We start from the raw sequence: 18,207 nt of genomic DNA, 5'->3' as shown, positions 1-18,207 counted from the left end.
GAAGGGAGCGACATGGAGCGCCGCTGTGAATAGGTCTTGAAACAAACAAAGAAAAAGCACTATAAATAGAACACGTGAAGCTGCCTGATACTGAATCAGACCCCCCCCCCTTGGTCCATCAAAGTCAGTATTGTCTACTCAGACGGGCAGCTGCTCTCCAGAATCTCAGGCAGGGGTCTTTCACATCACCTGCTTGCCTGGTCCCTTTACCTGGAGATGCTGGGGATTGAACTGGGGACCTTCTGCATGCCAAGCAGATGCTCTGCCACTGAGCCACGGCCCTTCCCCTATTTCAGAATTTCAGGAAGCTGAGTTCTGTCAATTGCACCATATTTCACCCAGTGAAGGAAGGAGCCTGGCGACCGCACTCCACCCTGGGGCTTGTCCTTCATGGGCTTGGTGCTGCCTTCACACAAGTGGCAACAAGGGGATGCCCTGGAGCATCCCTCTCCCTTAGGACTGGGTGATGCCAGCGTTAGTGCCAGCTCTCCCTCCAAATGTTGCCTTGAGGCCCTGCCTGTGGTTGTTTTGGAAGCAGGTGGCTGCTGGGCCCCCACGCAGTTGCCTGATGGGAAGCTCCCGGCATGAACCTTCGGGTCACCGGATCAGCTGAGGACAAAGGCGGCTGTGGCCCAGGTGGTCCCTCCGGGGTGCTTCGGCAGCTGCCCTGGGAAGAAGTCGCTGGTGTGGTTGCAGGAAGGGAGCAGGGCGGGGGTTTGTTGGGTGTCTCTGCTGCAGGGGCCATTCCCGTGCAACCCAACCCGAGCCAGCGTGGTGTCCTGGTTAAGAGGGGTGGTTTGAAGTGGTGGACTCTGATCTGGTGAACTGGGTTGGTTTCCCCACTCCTCCACACGAAGCCAGCTGGGTGACCTTGGGCTAGTCACTCTCTCTCAGCCCCACCTACCTCCCAGGGTGTCTGTTGTAGGGTTGGGGAAGGGAAAGGGACTGTCAGCCGGTTTGAGTCTCCCTGAAGTGGTCGAGAAAGTCGGCAGATGAAAACCAACTCTTCCTCCTCCTCCTCCTCCTCCTCCTTCTTCCTCCTCCTCTGCCCCAAGCCCCCTGCTCCGTGGGGCCCCCCACTGTTCTCCTGAACTCCCGGGGGCTCCGGCCCCGGAGACCCCCGTTCCAGGCCGGGGGCTCCCAAGCGACCTCTGCAGCTGCCCCCCCCCCGCGCTGCGCCAGGCGGGCAGGCGGGCGGCCACCGAGCCGGAGGAGGCGCGGAGGCCCCGCGAGCCCGCCCGGCCCCCTCGCCCGGCCCCCTCGCCCCCTCCCCGGCTGCGTGTGCGCGCGCGCCTCCCCCCCCTCCGCGGGCTCCAAGCGGCCGGCCGCTCCTGCGGGGGACCCGGCGGGCGGCAGCGAGGGGCGCCGGCCGGACAGGCGCCTGAAGGCCGGCCCAGGTCAGCCCCCGCGGGCGAGCGGGCGGGCGGGCGGGAGGCGCCGAGGGGCTTCCTGGGCGACCCGGGGGCGGCGGGGCCGGGACCCCCCCCTTCCCGGGCGGCGCTCGGCTCTCGGGCCCCCGCTGGCCGGCGGCTCCTCCCGGCGGGGGGGCTGGCCGGCCGGCTGGCTGGCTAGCGCCGCTTTGGGGCCTCCTCCTCCTCCTCCTCCTCCCGCCGGGAGCCGGGCGCCCAGCAGCAGCGCCCAGGCCAGCCAGCCAGACGGGGCGGGGCGGCGGCGCGTCGGCTGGGCAGGCAGAAGGGCCCGGGGGGTGGGGGGGGGGCAGCCCCGCCGGCATCTCCGCTTGCAAAAGGGAGCGGGCCAGTCGGTGACGGGGAAGAGCCCTTCCTGCCGGAGAGCCGCTGCCGGTCCGAGGAGACGATACCGACCTGGCGGGCCTTCAGGAGAAAGCTCCTCCGCGCAAACTCTGGCGGGCCTGGCCGGGGCTGCTGGCCTGGCCTGGAGCCCGCCCCGACCCCCCTGCCCTCCACCCCTCTCCTTCTGCAGGGAGACCCCCGCCCCGCACTCCCCCGTGGAGAGCCGCCGCCCCCCCTCCTCGGCCATGGCCGGCGGGCAGCAGGAGCTCAAGAGGAGCCGCTCCATCATCCCCTGCTTCCTGCTGGTGGAGGTAAGCCCCCGCCGGACGGACGGACGGCTGCCCTCTGCGGCCCCCGCGCCCACCCGGTGATGCCCCCAGCCGGCACCAGGGACGGGGCCCTCAGCAGCGCTCCACAGCCGCTCAGAGCAGCGTTGGCAGCGGGCCTGGGTTGCTGGGGGGCCCTCGGCAGCCCAAGGCGTCCTGGCTACCCAAAGGGTCTGCTGCAAGGAATCCCCACCATTCGAGAGGGCCCCCTTTCCCCTCAGCGCTTCCTCCAGGGTGCTGCCCCATTGAGGGCTCCTGTAGCTGTGGGGAGATTTCCCCCCCCCCCATGGTGGAGCGTCTGTCACTCCCTCTGAGGACTTTTGCACTGGGTCTGGCAAGGAGGGCTACCCGGCTCCAGGCCATCCCGTCCAGCCCGCCGTGGCGCTCCCTGCCTGATGCGCCACATTCTGCTTCCAGCTGGTGATCCTGGCCGGCACGGTGCTGCTGGCCTACCACTTTGAGTACACGGACACCTTCCCCGTCCACCTCCAGGGCTTCTTCTGCTACGACAGCGCCTACGCCAAGCCCTACCCTGGCCCAGAAGACGCCAGCAGGGCACCGCCGGTCCTGGTCTACTCTCTGGTCACTGCCGTGCCCACGGTCATGGTAAGAGCCCAGCAGGGCCAGATGGGCACAGGAGATGAGCCGTGGGGAGGGCCTTTCCTGGTCTGCCCACTGGAGCCGAGCAGCCTGCCTGTCTGCCAGGAGTGTTATGCCAGGCCCCACGCATTTGGTCGCGCATTGCCAGGGTCAAGGCCAAGGAGCAGGTGGGATGGGCAGGTATGTCCTGGCATGCCGCCATTGATCTCCCAAAAGATTTAAGACCTCTGCCGGGGGAGCAGTGAGGCTGTCCTTTCATTTCTTCGCTGACTAAATCAGCAGAGACACTCAAACGTTTTTGCTTTGTTTGATTCCCCACATGAATCCTGCTGGGTGACCTTGGGCCAGTCACAGTTCTCTCCGAACTCTCTCAGCCCCACCTCCCTCACAAGGTGTCTGTTGTGGGGGGAAGGCTGTGGAGGGGCCGTGGCTCACCGGCAGAGCACCTGCTTGGCATGCAGAAGGTCCCAGGTTCAATCCCCGGCAGCATCTCCAGTTAAAGGGACCAGGCAGGGAGGTGATGAGAAAGACCTCTGCCTGAGACCCTGGAGAGCAGCTGCCAGTCTGAGCAGACAAGACTGACTTTGATGGACCAAGGGGGGGGGGTCTGATTCAGTATAAGGCAGCTTCATTTGTTCATGCGAAGGCGATTGTAAGTTGCTTTGAGACACCTTAAAGGTAGAGAAAAGCAGGATATGAAAACCAACACATCTCCTTCTTCTCTGCCTGAATAAGCATGCAGCTGGGGGGTGGGGGCTGGTGTGATCATGTATGTGGTGGGGTGGGGGGCAGGCTGCTGCTGTGTTCTGAAGCCCCCTTTCCTCTGCTTCCAGGGGCCGCCCCTGCCCACTCCTGGGTGAGGGTTCCCTTGGAGATAGGAGAGTGGCCCAGCTCTAAGAAGGGTCTGGCCGACCATCCGTGGGGATGCTTTTATGGGTCTTTGTGGGAGGCCCAGGACCTCTGCAGCACCATCCCCTTGGAGCAGGGCCCAGCCTGACGTAGAAGCTTCACCCAGGAATCAAGAGGGACAAGGAAAGCTCCACCCCAGATGCCACCTTTTCCCCCCAGAGTTGACCCAAAAGGTGCCTCTTGCTTGTCCGACTGGAGCAGAGGCCCTGCGGGACGTGTGTGTGGGGGAACCCTGACGGCACCTGAACACACCTCCGGACCAGGCTGAAGATCCACTGGGAGCAGTGCGTTCCTGGCCCAGGCTGGAAAAAAACACACCTTATGGTCCAGATTTGTATCCCAACTGTACCCCAAGAGAGAGGCGGGTGCTGAGCCTGTTGCCTTCCCCTCTCCCAGTCACTGCCAGCCAGCTGTTTCTTTCCAGCTGTGCCCAAAGGAAACCTCGGAGAGATCATTGTCCCCTTCCCAAGCCCTTTCTTGGGCTCAGATGGCTGCTTTTCCAGTGTGCCGGAATAATAATAATTTAAAAAACTCAGCTAGTGAGCAGTGTGTGTGGGGGGTGTTCCTTGGTCCTAGCTGGGACATGCCTTACCATACCTTCCCTCCCCCACCCCAGATTCTTGTGGGCGAGCTGGCTGCCTTCCTCCTCCAGCCAGAAGCACGCCAGGAGAAGACGATCGTCTCGGGCCAGTGCTGCTACTTCAACCCCCTTCTCCGCCGCATCATCCGCTTCTTGGGTAAGTGGAGGGACGACCCCGCCTGTCTGGAGCCACCCCTCCCCCCAAAGCTCTCTGCTTCTGCTCTGGGGCTTCACCTGCTCCCATGTGGCTGGCAGGGGTCTTCTCCTCCTTCTCCTCCTCCTTCCTTCCACAGGCATCTACTCCTTCGGCCTCTTCGCCACCACCATCTTTGCCAGCGCTGGTCAGGTGGTGACTGGCAATCAAGCGCCACATTTCCTCTCCGTCTGCCGGCCCAACTACACGGTCCTGGGCTGCCAACTGCCCCCGGGGACCCTCTACATCACAGACAAGGCCGCCTGCACGGGCAACCCTGCCCTGGTCGCCGCTGCCCGCAAGGCCTTCCCCTCCAAGGATGCCGCCCTCAGCGCCTACGCCGCAGCCTACACTGTGGTACGCAGAGGGGGGGAGCTGGGTGGAGAGGGGGGGCAGGAAGGCGGGCGTTGGGGTGGGGAGGGAGCCGAAGAGGCTGGGCCCCTGCTGCCAATGGACGTCAGTCTGCGCAGCTTGCCTTCCCATGCGCAACTCAAGGAAAGCGAAACGGCCCCAGATTTGACCCCTCCAAGCACTCCCATTCAATTCAATTTCAATTTATTACGGTCATTGACCAGCAAAGCAAACATTCAAGAAATTAACATTGTTTAAAAAAGTAAAATCTAACAATATATCTGTTTGTAAGAGATTCAAAAGAGTTAAGATTTGATTAAAAGGTATAAAAATATAACAATATCTGTACGTGAAAACATCAGTTAGAATAAAATGTTTACGATAAAATTAAATATTTGCCTTAATATTACCCATTCAGTTATACATTCCATTTTCCTTATCAGAGTTAGACCAAGTACTTCTGAGCTTAATACCTAGCCTTGCATACCTGGCAGCTTTATGGGTTGTCTCACTATTCCTGTCTGAAAGTATTATCTTTATTTGGGTAGATCTTTGGCTAGTGGGAAGGCCAGCCAGAATGGGTGGTATCAGTTCTGGCCGAATTGGATTGTTGTAAGCTCCTGACCCTTCGAACCAGAAATCACCACAGAGTCATATAGAGTCCAAGCAGATGGCTTTTACTGGTCAAAAAGGCAATACAGTGCATACAGGGGACTATGGCAGCTATGAGAGTCTCACTAGCTGAACGATAATATAAGGCAGTAAATGGCGGGAGATTATACAGCAGCAGCACACATAAACAGAGTACACTTTCCCAGGAGCAGCATTCCCAGGCCTTGGTATGTGTGGTCGACCTTGAGGCTAGACAGTACAGTACAGACACAGAAACAATACTGAAACCGAGATAGCAGCCTGACAATTGTAAATCTTGCAAACACTTCCATTCAAACCACAAAGACAGAAGGGGAAGGAGGCGGCCTGATCTGACGAGGGTTGGCCAACTCTGGGTTGGGATGTTCCTGGAGGTTTGTGTGTTGAGCCTGGGGAGGGGAGGGACCGCAGCGGGGTCTCACGCCGTAGAGGCCACCCTCCGTTTCCTCCAGGGGAACTGGTTTCTGTGCCCTGGAGATTGGTTGTAATTCCCGGAGAGCTCCCGGCCCTGCCTGGGAACATGGTGGCGGCAGCTTGGGGGATGCCGGGCACCCCTGGATGCAGTGTGGAAAGTTTGGCTAGGAGAAGGAGGAATTAATCAGGGACCCCAGAAGGGACTGGCCTGTTTGGGCACGAGAGAGGACGCTCATAATCCCAACGTTGTACCTCTTTCCTGGCAGCTCCAGCTGTGCTGAATACGTATATCCAACACCCATCAGTGAAGGTGGGGAAACAGGTGTGGGTGCTGCCACCCTGCCTGGAGAGCAGAGCCCCATGGCATTCCTCTCTGCTCCTGCAGCCAACCCCCCCACAAGGCCATTCCCAGGGTCGGGGAAATACCAGGGTGTGAAATGGCTCCCCTTTCCTGCTCGACAAGCACAGCTTTACTGAAGAAAAGGGTCCACTCTGCCCCTTCGTTCCTCCTCACTCCAGCCCCCCAACCCACATGGCTATTCCACGACCCCAGGGATGATCTCTCGAGGGGTTGGCAGGGACTGCTGCAGCAGAGAGGGCCCGTGTGCCGTTCAGGGGAGGGTTGGTGACAGGCCCCAGTTCCCGTTGCCTGCTTGACTGGTGTTGCTCTTCTCCCTCCCTGGGCAGATGTACGTGACGCTGGTGCTCCAGCTGAAGGGCTCCCGCTTGGCCAAGCCCTCCCTGTGCCTGGCCCTTCTGTGCCCGGCCTTCCTCGTGGGGGTGGTGCGCGTGGCCGAGTACCGGAACCACTGGTCCGACGTGCTGGCTGGCTTCCTCACAGGTGGGGCCATTGCTGTCTTCCTGGTAAGTACTGAGGGCAAGCGAGGTAGTGCCTGACCGCGTGGGCAAGAGGGCCCTCAAATGTCATTCCATGCAAGATGACATCAAATGCCCATGCAAGAGACATCAAATGTCATTCCATGCAAGATGAGGGAATGAATGGGAAGGCGTTTGGCAGCGGGGATTGTACCGGGTGGGGCAGGAGAGGGACCCCTTTCTTGGAGGACTCTTGTAGGAAGCGGCTCAATCCAGTGGGTGCAGAGCAGCTACCAGGACCTCTTTGCCAGGCGTTTACATCCCAGTGACTTCTTCATTCAAAGTGTGTTGGAGCTAAACAATCAGCACTGAAGTATGGAGCTTTACTTTAAGTGCCTGAGTTGACTTGGCTGTAAGAAACACGGGACAGAGAAACGGCAGCCCAGGTGGGGGTGGAGGTCGTCCCTGGGAAGAAGGGTTGGATGCTGACTGCCACCGCCACGGGGCCGGTGACCGGGAAGGAGCAGATCCCAGAGACTCAGGAGGCCTGTGTTGACAGCCCCCTGACCCCCCCCCACGAGTCCTGGTTAAAGCTCAAGTAAATACATGAATAGCTGAAGCTGCCTTATGCTGAATCAGACCATCAGACCATTAAGGTCAGCGTTGCCTACTCAGACTGGCAGAGACTCTCCAGGGTGTCAGGCGGAGAGAGATCTTTCACGCCACCTACCGCCTGATTCTTTCAGGTAGAGATGCCGGGGATTGAACCTGGGACCTCCTCTGAGCCAAGCAGATGCTCTACCGCTGGGCATCATGCATTCATTGGGGGGTGGGGGAGAGAGGTACAGAGCTGATCAAAGCAGCCCCCAGAGGGAGTGGGGCTTTCCCCCCCTGTTTTTCTGACCCAAACTGCTTTTCCCAAGCTGCTTGTTCCCCCACAGGAGAAAAGATCCCAGGATCTGGGGTGAGGCGGCTGATGAGGAGGCAGGAGGGAGTTTTTGATGGGAAGAACAGGCCCCAAGGAAAGGGTAATGCCTCTGCTTGCCCCCCTGTGGTTGCACGTGGAAAAGCGGGGAGACTCCTCCTGGGTCACCCCGTGCCGTGGCTTGGCCTCGAGTATTGTAAGGGGTGCAGAACTGAGCCCTGCCCCATGGTCTGGCAAGCAGGACGGGCAGAGGGGGCTGAGCGAGAGAGCAGAAGGTCAGCGGCGAAGGGGCGGAGTGGAGTTTAGGCCATTGCAAAGCTCTGCTGTGGGTGGGGGCAGGAAGAGGGAGGGGAGCTTCATGCTGGTGTCCTCATTCTCCCCCAGGTGACTTGTGTGGTCAACTCGTTCCAGAGGTCAGCTCCACCTCTAGCCCAGCCGCCCCTCCCCCCGGAGAATCTGGCCAGCGTCCCTGTGGTGGACTTGCCCTGCGTTGACAGTTCCCTGGAAAAACTGAGCGTGCCTCAGGTGAGGCTCTTCCCGGAGGCGGCCCTGCATTCCCCCTGCCTCACAGAGCTCTGAGACGTCGCCGCAAGGTGCCACACCTGCGCATGCAGCCATTATCCGGGGGAGCATTCAGACCAGGGCCTTCATCCATCTCCTCCCTAGAGCAACAGGGTGCACGGCGGAGGTGGTGGTGGTGGTGGGGGCTCTCCTTGTCTTTGTGGCAAAGCTGAGCCGGACAGTTCTCCAGACGAGGGGTGAGGCCGGAGCTCAGGGGCAGATGGGCCTCCTTGGCACCAGCGGCAGGGGGAGGATCTTGTGGTTCTGGGCGAATGTCAGGAGCCAAAGTAGCATCTGGTACCAAAGTCAAGGGCTGGGTCCAGATACGCAGTGCAGGGCACACAACGCATAGTTAAATTGTGGAACTCCCTGCCCCAGGATGTGGTGATGGCTGCGAACTTGGAAGGCTTTAAGAGGGGAGTTGACATGTTTATGGAGGAGAGGGCTATCCATGGCTACTAGTCACTGCACAGTGAGGAATCCTTCCTGCCCAAGTTCAGCCGATTAGAAGAGTCCATTGCATAGGCAATGAGCTTTCTCACTTGCAGAATGGGCACAGGAGGGTCCTGAGAGCAGGCAGAAAGGCGGGGTTGGTGGTGGAGTGGGGTGGCACCCTTCCAGATGCCAAAACTGTAATAATGGGCAGAAATGTAGTGCACAGAATCCTGTCACTGCAGTCCTCTTTGGTGGTGGCATCAGTACGCTCTGTTGTTTGGTCAACATGCCTGATAGTTCCATCATCTGCTGACGTTGGCTTAAACCTTACGGAGTGCCTTCCATCAGCAGAGCCCAGCTTTCTCCCCTCCGGCCACAATCCCAAATGCCCCTTGAAATCCTGCTGGGGGTGGCATTTGGAGCTGCAAAGGGAGGTGAGAAAGTAGCATTCCACTGCACCAAGACGTTCTCTCCCCATCCTACTCCCATTGTTTATTAAACTGACACTGCATCAGTTCGGGGCCAGAATATAGAGAACCAGCCCCCCTGCCCCCCCCCCAATTATTTCTGAAGGTTGATACTTTTAACAGTGTCAGGATTTGGATGTGGATGAATTGCTGTTTGCTGCTTGGTTGCACCCCATCTTTGGTTCCCTGTGTTTTACTGTGTATACGTGACAATGCCTGAAAGCAGAGGGAGATTTCCCTATTGTTTAAACGAATGCTGAGTCACCTTGGTGTGACGCTCAGCGGGATGAGTTTCCAGCTTGGCTGGAGTTGTTGAACTGCACGTGGGAAAGCCAGCCTCCAGACATTCACTGGGCCGCGTGCAGAGTGCTTCTCAGTAAACACTCTCATCTTTTGGATCCGTGTGGTGCTGCCTTTACACCCGCCCCACCTCACATGTGTTCTGCTCCTTCCACCTTTGCGTCAGCCCTTCGGTTTGCTGTTGGGCCATACGTACAATGTGGACTCACTCCACGGATCATTTGGGCCTCCGTTATATTTCCTGAATCCCTCCATTTCTTTCTGCTGCTAGAAGTAGCTCAAGTTTTGATAGTTTCTTGTTGTGTTTTGTTTTCCGTCAGCCTCTCACACGCCTTAAATGTTTGATTTCCATCTGAAATTCTGTTGCCTGCCCCGTCCAGACGGTGTGGCGCTTGGACCAGGCCGGGCGGGCTCCCTGTTCTCTTCTGAATGTGCTCCAGCTCCCTGCTTGGAAATCTGCCGGCGGCGCTTGCGGATTCTGACCTCTTCCGCTCTCTGCCTTGCGCTGAAAGCCCTTTGCTTTCCTGGCTCTTCTTGGTTGGCCTTGGATTTCTCACTCTGACCCTCATTTCTGACTTCTCCTTTCCCACAGGCTGGGAGGACTCTCCTGGCTAACGTCTGACACGATTTCCCCTCCCTTCTTTTCAAAAAATCTTATGCAAATACACTAAAAAAAAAAAAAAGGAATTAGTGTACCTTGTACAACTTTCTTGCTGTATCTCAAGAAGGACATTGCAGAGTTGGAAGAAGTAAAAGGGAGGGTGACCAAGACAGTTAGGGGGCTGGAGCCCCTTCCCCACGAGGAGAGGCAGGAGACTCTGGGACTTTTTTGATTATTAAAAAACAATTGAGGGAAGCACAATAGAGGTTTATATATTTCCGTATATGGTGGAGAGAGGGGCGAGATGGAGATGTCCCTCCTTCTCCTGTAATACAAGAATTTGGGGTGGGGGTGAGGACACACACAGGGAAGTTGTTGAGAAATGTGCTCAGGACAGACAGAAGGAGATACTTCTTTACTCAGCAGGTAAACTGTGGATTTCGCTGCCAGGGGAGGTGGGGGCTGGCCATGAGCCTAGATGGCTTCAGAAGGGGGTTAAGGCAGGTTAATGTTTGGGGGGGGGAGGTCCCCTCAATGACTACTAGCTGTGGTGCCTGAAGGGAACCTCCACGTTCAGAGGCAGTCAACCTCTGAATCCCAGTGCCAGAGCTCTTCTGGTGTTCCTTTCAGGGGAAGGGGCCTCGGCCTCTCTGCCTCCATGTGTTTGGTCCGCCAGAGGAACTGGTTGGCCGCTGTGTGAGACGGGATGCTGGACTAGATGAGCCTTCGCAGGTGTGATCCAGCAGGCTGAACCTTATGTCCTTAAAGGGGGGGGGGTTTCTTTCGTTTGCTGGCGGTTGGAAGGCAGAGAGCTTTTGAAGGGTGGCTGGGCAAAGCCCAGGGTGGAAGGAAAGGTTCTGAATCGATCGGAGCATCAGGGAAGTCCACGTCATTTGCAGAGATGGGAAGGAAAGGGGGGACCCTGGGGACGCTGAAGCACTGGAAGGAACAGAAGCCATGCTTGGTCAGATCTTCTTGGGCCACCTGCTCCCCCCCCCCGACTCTTGAAGCCCAAATTCTCCCTGGGACTCCCCACTGGGGCTGGCCCTTGTCAGGGGGTCACAACTGTGGGGTCATCTCTCCCCTGTCCCCCTATGTTGGGTTTGCCTCCGTGCGCTCTCCCTCCATGCCGCACTCAGGCATGGCACGACGGGCAGGCCGAGAGGAACCTCTGCCCAAAGAGGGACCCCCCTCTGGCTGGTCTCAGGCCTGTCTGGATGGTCTCAGGCCCGTCCCCACCCTGCCCTGGTCCCTGGCGCCCCTTTCCACCCCCCCTTCGAGCAGTGCAAACGAGGAAGTGGCTAATGGTTTCAATGTGTGTCATTTCTCTCCCGCCCATCCGTGTCCTCCGCCCCCCTCTCCTGCCCTGGTGCTGCTTTCCTTGGGGTGGGGGGCATAGCAGGTGAGGGACCACCCAGAAGAACAGGAATTTTCCACGCTCCTCTCAAGAGATCTGGAAAGGCAGCTGGCCCGATCTCTCCGCCTGGGAGCCCCCGGCAGAGCAGCGCTGGCCCACTCCTACGAGTAAGTGCCTCTTCCTTTGCGGCAGAACCTCTCTCTGGCCCCGGCCAGCCCTCGGACTCTGCCTTTCTTTAAGGGGGGGGGGAGGCAGCCCAGGGGGTGGGCTGGAGGAGGAGAGGGTTGTGGGTGTGGTTGGACTTTGGAAGGGGGGGTTCTTGAACGGCTTGAGCAGGAACATGAATGGGGGAGGGGAAACAGCCTTGTTTTAAAGTCCGCAGGAGATAGGGTTGCCTGCTCCGGGTTGGGAAATATCTGGAGATTTTGGGGGTGGAGCCTGGGGAGGGCGGGGTTGGGAGAGGGGAGGGACTCCAGTGGGATCTAATGCCATAGAGTCCACCTTCCAAGGCAGCCACGTTCACTGGAACTGATCTCTGTTGCCTGGAGATCAGTTGTAATAGTGTGAGATCTCCAGATCCAGGAACTGATGAGTTCCCCCCCCCCCCCGTCGTTTTCATGAGTAGGGCTGGTGGGAGCAGGCGGATTAAGGGGACCCAGAGGGTCTCGAAGCCCTGGGGGACCTTTGGATCCAGGCAAGCCATGAGTTCCACTTTCATAAGATCTGTGGGTGGTTCCTGATGGATCCAGCCAGTCCTGCTAACAGGAAGGTATTTAGGAACAGGGTTAGGAATCAGAAGCCCCTTCATCAAAAGTTAAGCAGGCTCTTTGGTCAGCCTTGAACAGCTTTGTTCAGCTTTCCTTTGCACCTTTGTGGCCTGTGGGCCCCCTACAGACTTCTTGCACTGCCTGGTTCCAGCAACTGGCAACGGTGTCTTCTTCTTCTGAGCCTAGTTATCAGACAGTTTCCCAATGAATTTCAAAGCCTGCATACTTTGACTTTATGTAAAGGGGATGCAAAAATGAAAGGGGGGCTAATAAGAATCTGTCCGAGGTCTAATGTCCGCGGAGAGAAGAGCAGTCCTTCTAAACCCTGGAGAGTCCTCTTCCAGCGAGAAAGGGAATGTTCCTCGGTGAAGTGAGTTCTTCTTTTGACTCCTTCCATGCGTAGCAGACAGCCTGGCAATGCTGAGTGTTAAGGAAATCAACGTATGGGGGTGGGGTGGGGGGCTTGCGTGGGCAACATCTCTCTAAAACCACATCTGCCTTGGGTGCATGCTACGCTGCCTTCTCCCCCCGCTGTTCTCCTTACAGGGGTTTGAACGGGTCCCCAACCAATTTGAGCCTGTGGGCACCTTTGGAATTCTGGCCCACGGCGCAACTACAAAATGGCCACCACAGGAGGCGGAGCCAACTACAAAACAGCAATCAGTGAGGTTATGCATACCTGTTAATAGTAACTCTTGCACATTTCAGGCAGAAGCTTACCTTAACAAGATCCCTTTTAAAATGAACACATTGATTTAAAAAAATCTCCTTGCATAACCAAACCTGATCTTCAGTCACGGGATGAAGTCTTTTCCGCTGTGGTAGCAGCTGCCACCAAAGTAGGGTTGCCAGGAGTCCCTCTTTGCCACCGGTGGGAGGTTTTTAGGGCAGAGCCTGGGGAGGGGAGGGTTTGGGAAGGGGAGGGACTTCAATGCCATAGCGTCCAATGGCCAAAGCGGCCATTTTCTCCAGGTGAACTGATCTCTATCAGCTGGAGATCAGTTGTAACAGCAGGAGATCTCCAGCTAGTACCTGCAGGTTGGCAACCCTACACCAAAGCAACATTTTTAAAAACCTGCCCAGCTAATCAGAAGTTCTGCTAGGGAAAAGGCCCCTCCCACTTTCTAAAAACACTTGGTGTGCACCAGAAAAGGTCTTGGTGGGTGGCGCATTGGGGATCCCTCTGTGCTCGAGCACCGTAACCCGCTTGCTGTGGCTGCATCGCTCTTTGGTGCTGTCTGAACCTCCTTAGCCAACCACGGAGGGCGGCCCTGCGATGGCGGCTGCGGGGGCCCCTCACAGCTGGCTCCCCTCAGCAGGCTTCTGCTGCAGCTCTCAGGACTGACAGCAAAAGAAGGGGGCCCCTGGAACCGGGGCCCAAAGCACGTGGTGGGGGTCTCTTCAGCAGAGGTCCGAAGCCCCTTGCCCTAGCGGGGTGAGTGAATGGAGGGCCGGCTGGAGAGAGGGGCCAGAACCAACAGGTTGAAATTAAATCAAAAGAGTCTCCATCTAGACAATAGGAACTGGGGGTCACTGGGGGTGTGGGGTGGGGGAAAGGTAGTTGTGAATTTCCTGCATTGTGCAGGGGGTTGGACTAGATGACCCTGGTGGTCCCTTCCAACTCTGATTCTATGTGAGGGGCCGGCTGCCCTCTGGGAAACCAAAGGCACTTCCCAGCACATCTGCTGCCGATCTCACTTGCCAAAACCAGCCCCTGCAGGCCCATCCCTGAAGAAAACTAGCCACTGTGGGCCGTGTGTGTGTGTGTGTGTGTGTGTGTGTGTGTGTGTGTGTGTGTATAAATACAGTTTTGTGGGGAACATTCCAAATTCTACTAGAAACATTCTGGGACTAGAATAAATTATATCAGCTAGGAAAAGAGGCCTGACAACCTGCCTGCCGGCTGACAGCGCAACCCCAAAGCAGAGTCCGACCCTCCTAAGCCCAGCGACCCCAGTGGACTCAGAACTGTGTAACTTTGCCTAGGATGAGCAAGCAGTGAGTCGGCTTCTGTTGTGCTGTTTTGTTTTCTGGTGCTGCAGAATATGAATTCATATTCTGGCCTGTGATGGAAGAGTTGGATGAAGAAAGGGCCTTTCGGAAAGAGGGGAAAACTCTCCCCTCACCCCCCCCCCCCACCCAACCTCCTGTTCTTGTGCAGCCCTTAAGCAGGAACGGACTAGGCATTATTTTAAAAAAGTATTCATGGCAGCCATGAGGACGAGAAACTTCCTCTTTTAAACATACGCAGAGAGCCAGCGTGGTGTGGTTAAGAGTGGTGGTTACCCTTTGTACGCTTTGGGACTTTGTCAATATCATTTGCAGTTTGCAAGATTTCTGCCACATGGTTGTTGGTGTAATTTTGATACACTTATTTGTGGTAACCTTGCATAATAGCAGTTGTGATTCTCTGAGAGAGTGTGTGTATGTATATATATATATATATATATATATATATATATATATATATATATATACTCTCAGAGAATCACAACACGTTTTGACAAAATTAATACACACAGTCGTGGTTGGTTATATGTTTATATATTTGTTGTTATGTGCAGAGTTTGTGTAGTTACCATTTAGTCATTAGTGTTATTTTTTTGTGTATCCTTTACCTCTGCAGCAGTTCAGCTAAAGGCTGTGGTGACCCGGGGGGAGGGGGCTCTTCTAGACACTTTACAGAGGGATCAGGTTGTGCCCGGGGGCCCCATGCGGCACGCTGAGACTTACAGGGTCCCCTCAGTTCCCACAGGCACGGTGCTCCATTCACATCACAGCTAGGACACTCACGGAGAAAGGGCTCCAGCCCCACCCAAACACGCTTCCCCCCCAAACTGCAGCAGTCCCAGAGTTTGTGCTGTTTGACCCATTGGCGAGACTCACTCGTGGACACTGGGCCAAATAGCACCCCCCAGACCATTTCAGGGCAAGAGAATGGGACGGGGGGGGGGAGGGGGAAGCCCCTTCTTCAGGCACGCCTTAGTCCTGATCCGAGCCAGGCTCTGCGCGCAGGCACTAAGGAGAACCTGCTACTCACGTGTGACCCCCGACTCAATCTGGGTGCCCCGTCCTGGATACCCCTATTGGGCAGGCAATCCTAGACGTAGTTATACCCTTCTGGTGCCTCTGGTGAGATTAGAAGGGTGTTAACTCTGTTTAGGATGATGCTGGGCAGGAGAGGTGCAAATTTTGCCTCGCTCTACACAATTTGTTCCTCCTTTTGAAGTCAGAGCTAATCCCCCCCTTCTGTCTCTCTGCCCCTCTCTCTTTTTCTTGCAGAATCGCAGAGCTGTGCATGCAGAGGTCACCTGACCCTCAACTATGTCTCTTCCCCACCACCCCCGATGTCCTCATTCCTTCCCGGTCAGTCACCAGTGAGGTCTGACCCATGATGCCTCCCCCTCCCACCCCGGTGCCCTCACAGCAGGGCACGGAGTGTGTGTGTTGATTGGGGGTGTGTGTTTAATACTCTTTACACGGTCTCCATCCCCTACCTTCATCTTTTCTGAGGTCCAGTATCCTGGTCTTCGTAGCAAATGTTTGTTGACATGAAGGGAAGTTGATGAGTGGAAGGAGGAGAGACCAGACCAGCTTTCCAGGGTGTGTGTTTGTGTGTGTGTGTGTGTGGGGGGGGTGTCAGCTTCATGAGCATGATCCATCCTGCAGCCCCCTGGTAACGTTGAGCAGGACTGGTCTCTCTCCCCCCTCTTCTCCTCGCTGAGGACTTTGGTGCCTCCTTGAGGAAACTGGGATCCATCAGGGTCAGGCCGGGTGCCCCTGCCCACAACCTACGCCTGTCGAAGGACCACGGCTAGAGGGTGCTCCTAAGAAGTAGAAGGTGCTACTACCCTATAGGCCAGGGGTGTCAAACATAAGGCCCAGGGGCCGGATGTGGCCCCTTGAGAGCTCTTATCCAGCCAGCCAAGGCAGCCACCCCCCCACTCTCAATCTGGGCTGGCGAGGCATGGCATGGCCTGAACAAGTGACCATTATGTCATATCCAGCCCTCATAGCCATTGAGCTCAACACCCCTGCTGTCGGCTTCCAATCCTAAGAGATCTGTCTGAAGTTGGTTAAGGGGGGAGTTTGTCATTATCAGGAGGGGCCGAATGTGGGATTTAAGCTGCTTTTTGTGCAGGCCAGGCCCGTGTCCAGCGCAGGGGGACACCACTACAGCACCAGGTCAACAAGCCAGGCCAGTAGGGCAGAAGGGCCAGAGCTTCCGAAGCCATGGGCTGCCTCAGTGCTCTCCTGGGGCCCACGGCTCCTGAACTGTAGGGAAGCCACTCCCCCCCCCCCAATGGAGTCAGCAGCCTTTGACCTTTCCTGAACCCGGGTCCACTGAGCAGCAAGCCGAGGGTCAGAGCCAGGAAGACGCTCCACCTGAGGAGGAGCGCGTTGGGGCCTGGACAGCAGGTGTTGGGGACTGGCAGGCTGCCCTCGGTGGCAGCACGGCAAACGTCTCGAAAGCCTTCCTCGCAGGGAGGCATAGTAGCGTTGCCAGTCCCCAGGTGGTGGCTGGAGACCTCCCAGAATTACAGCTGGTCTCCGGGTCACAGGGAAGAAGAGGAAGAAGAGTTGGGTTTTTATATGCCAACTTTTTCTACCACTTAAGGGAGAATCAAACCGGCTTGCAATCCCCTCCCCCTCCTCACAACAGACACCTTGTGAGGTAGGTGGAGCTGAGAGAGCTCAAAGAGAGCTGTGACTAGCCCAAGGTCACCCAGCGGGCTTCATGTGTAGGAGTGGGGAAACCTACCCGGGTGACCAGATTAGCCTCCGCCGCTCATGTGGGGGTGGTGGGGAATCAAACCTGGTTCTCCAGGTCAGTCCACCACGCCAAACCACCGCTCTTCACCACTACACCACGCTGGTTCCCCTGGAGAAAATGGCTGCTTTGGGAGGTGGACTCCCAAATGGCATTGTGCCCCACTGGGGTCCCTGTCCTTCTCAGGCCCCACCCCCAAATCTCCAGGCGTTTCCCACCCCAGAGCTGGCCACACTACTGCCCAGAAGCCCCCCCCCAGCAGCTTCTGGGTCTCCGCTTCTAGCTGATGGCAGCTGCTGATCTTGTTGCTGACCTGGGACCAGCAGCCCGGGGGGGGGGTTGGTGGGGGGCTCGGGCTTGGTGGGAAGCTGGTGCCTCTCCTGGGCTGGGCCTCCGGGGCCCCGTCTGGAAGGGCTGCGTGGAATGACAGCCAGCTTTGTTTACCAGCTGGGGTTGGGAAATCCCTGGGGATTTGGGGCTGGATCCCAGGGAGGGCAGCGTTCGGGGAGAGAGGCGTGTTCTCGGCCAGGTGTAATGCCTCAATGTCTGCCCTCCTCAGTATCCTTCTGCTACAGGGGAGCCATCTTGGGAGATCAGTTGTAATTCCAGGAGGTCTCCAGTTGCTTTCCCACAGAGTTTCTTAGCACGGGATCATTCCTGGAGGGCCCGTTCCCCTCAGGCCCACAGCTATTTCCAGGGGGGTCAGGGTCTCCTAGGGTGGGCTGAGGTAGAGCCCAACCTTCTATTTCTTAATGGCCTCTTCACTGGACAGACAACTCTGCTTCCTACGGGGCGGTGGGTGGGCCATGCTAGTCTGTCATCAGCAATAGAAAAGAGTAGGAGTTTAAAGGTATCTGAAGAAGTGAGCTGTGTGGCTCACGAAAGCTCCTACCCTGCCACAAATTTTGTTAATCTTTAAGGTGCTACCGGACTCCCACCATGTTCCCCCATGGGGCGGACTGTGGGCCATTTAACTTTCAGGGAAATTTCCCGGTGGGGGGCTGCCCTGGAGGGCCTCCGGTGGTGGGGAGCGAGCAGAACCCAGCCCCAGAGATCCTTCCAACACCTCAGGGACCATTTGGCTCAGGCACACCAGCCGTGGCCGTGGCTGTCAACGCCCCAGCTGCCCCCTCCTGCCCTGCGTCCCCTGCGGGGTGGGGATGGCGGGGGCCTGTTGTCAGCCTGTCATGCAGTTGGGGGCTACTCAGTATGACTTTCTCAGGGGCCGCTTCGCTTCCCAGGCTGCTGCCGCCGGGCGCAAACCTGTTCCATTGTCGTGGCCTCCAACCCTGAAGCCTGCCAAGGATTTTAAGCAGCCTCCCCAAACGATGCTTCCCACCTGTGGGCTTTGTGGGAGGGGTCCTGGCCCTGGCTTCCCGGGGGTGTCACTCTAGAGACCGCCATCCTCATCTCCTGAGGACCTCGCCTTGCC

General features: G+C 57.3%; 1 protein-coding gene across 1 annotated transcript; it reads left to right on the top strand.

Annotated features, from left to right (window-relative positions):
* Positions 1-1,996: 1,996 nt before the first annotated feature.
* PLPPR2 (phospholipid phosphatase related 2) lies at positions 1,997-15,403 on the top strand. Its single transcript, XM_056850690.1, has 7 exons — positions 1,997-2,062; positions 2,495-2,683; positions 4,203-4,323; positions 4,460-4,716; positions 6,463-6,639; positions 7,901-8,041; positions 15,287-15,403. The coding sequence occupies exons 1-7, from the start codon at positions 1,997-1,999 to the stop codon at positions 15,317-15,319; spliced, it is 984 nt and encodes a 327-aa protein (XP_056706668.1). The 3' UTR covers positions 15,320-15,403.
* The last annotated feature ends 2,804 nt before the right edge of the window (positions 15,404-18,207 follow it).

This window comes from Euleptes europaea, chromosome 1 (genome assembly GCF_029931775.1).
Source record: "Euleptes europaea isolate rEulEur1 chromosome 1, rEulEur1.hap1, whole genome shotgun sequence".
NCBI classification, from domain to species: domain Eukaryota; kingdom Metazoa; phylum Chordata; class Lepidosauria; order Squamata; family Sphaerodactylidae; genus Euleptes; species Euleptes europaea.
This window is presented reverse-complemented; position numbering and strand designations above follow the sequence as displayed.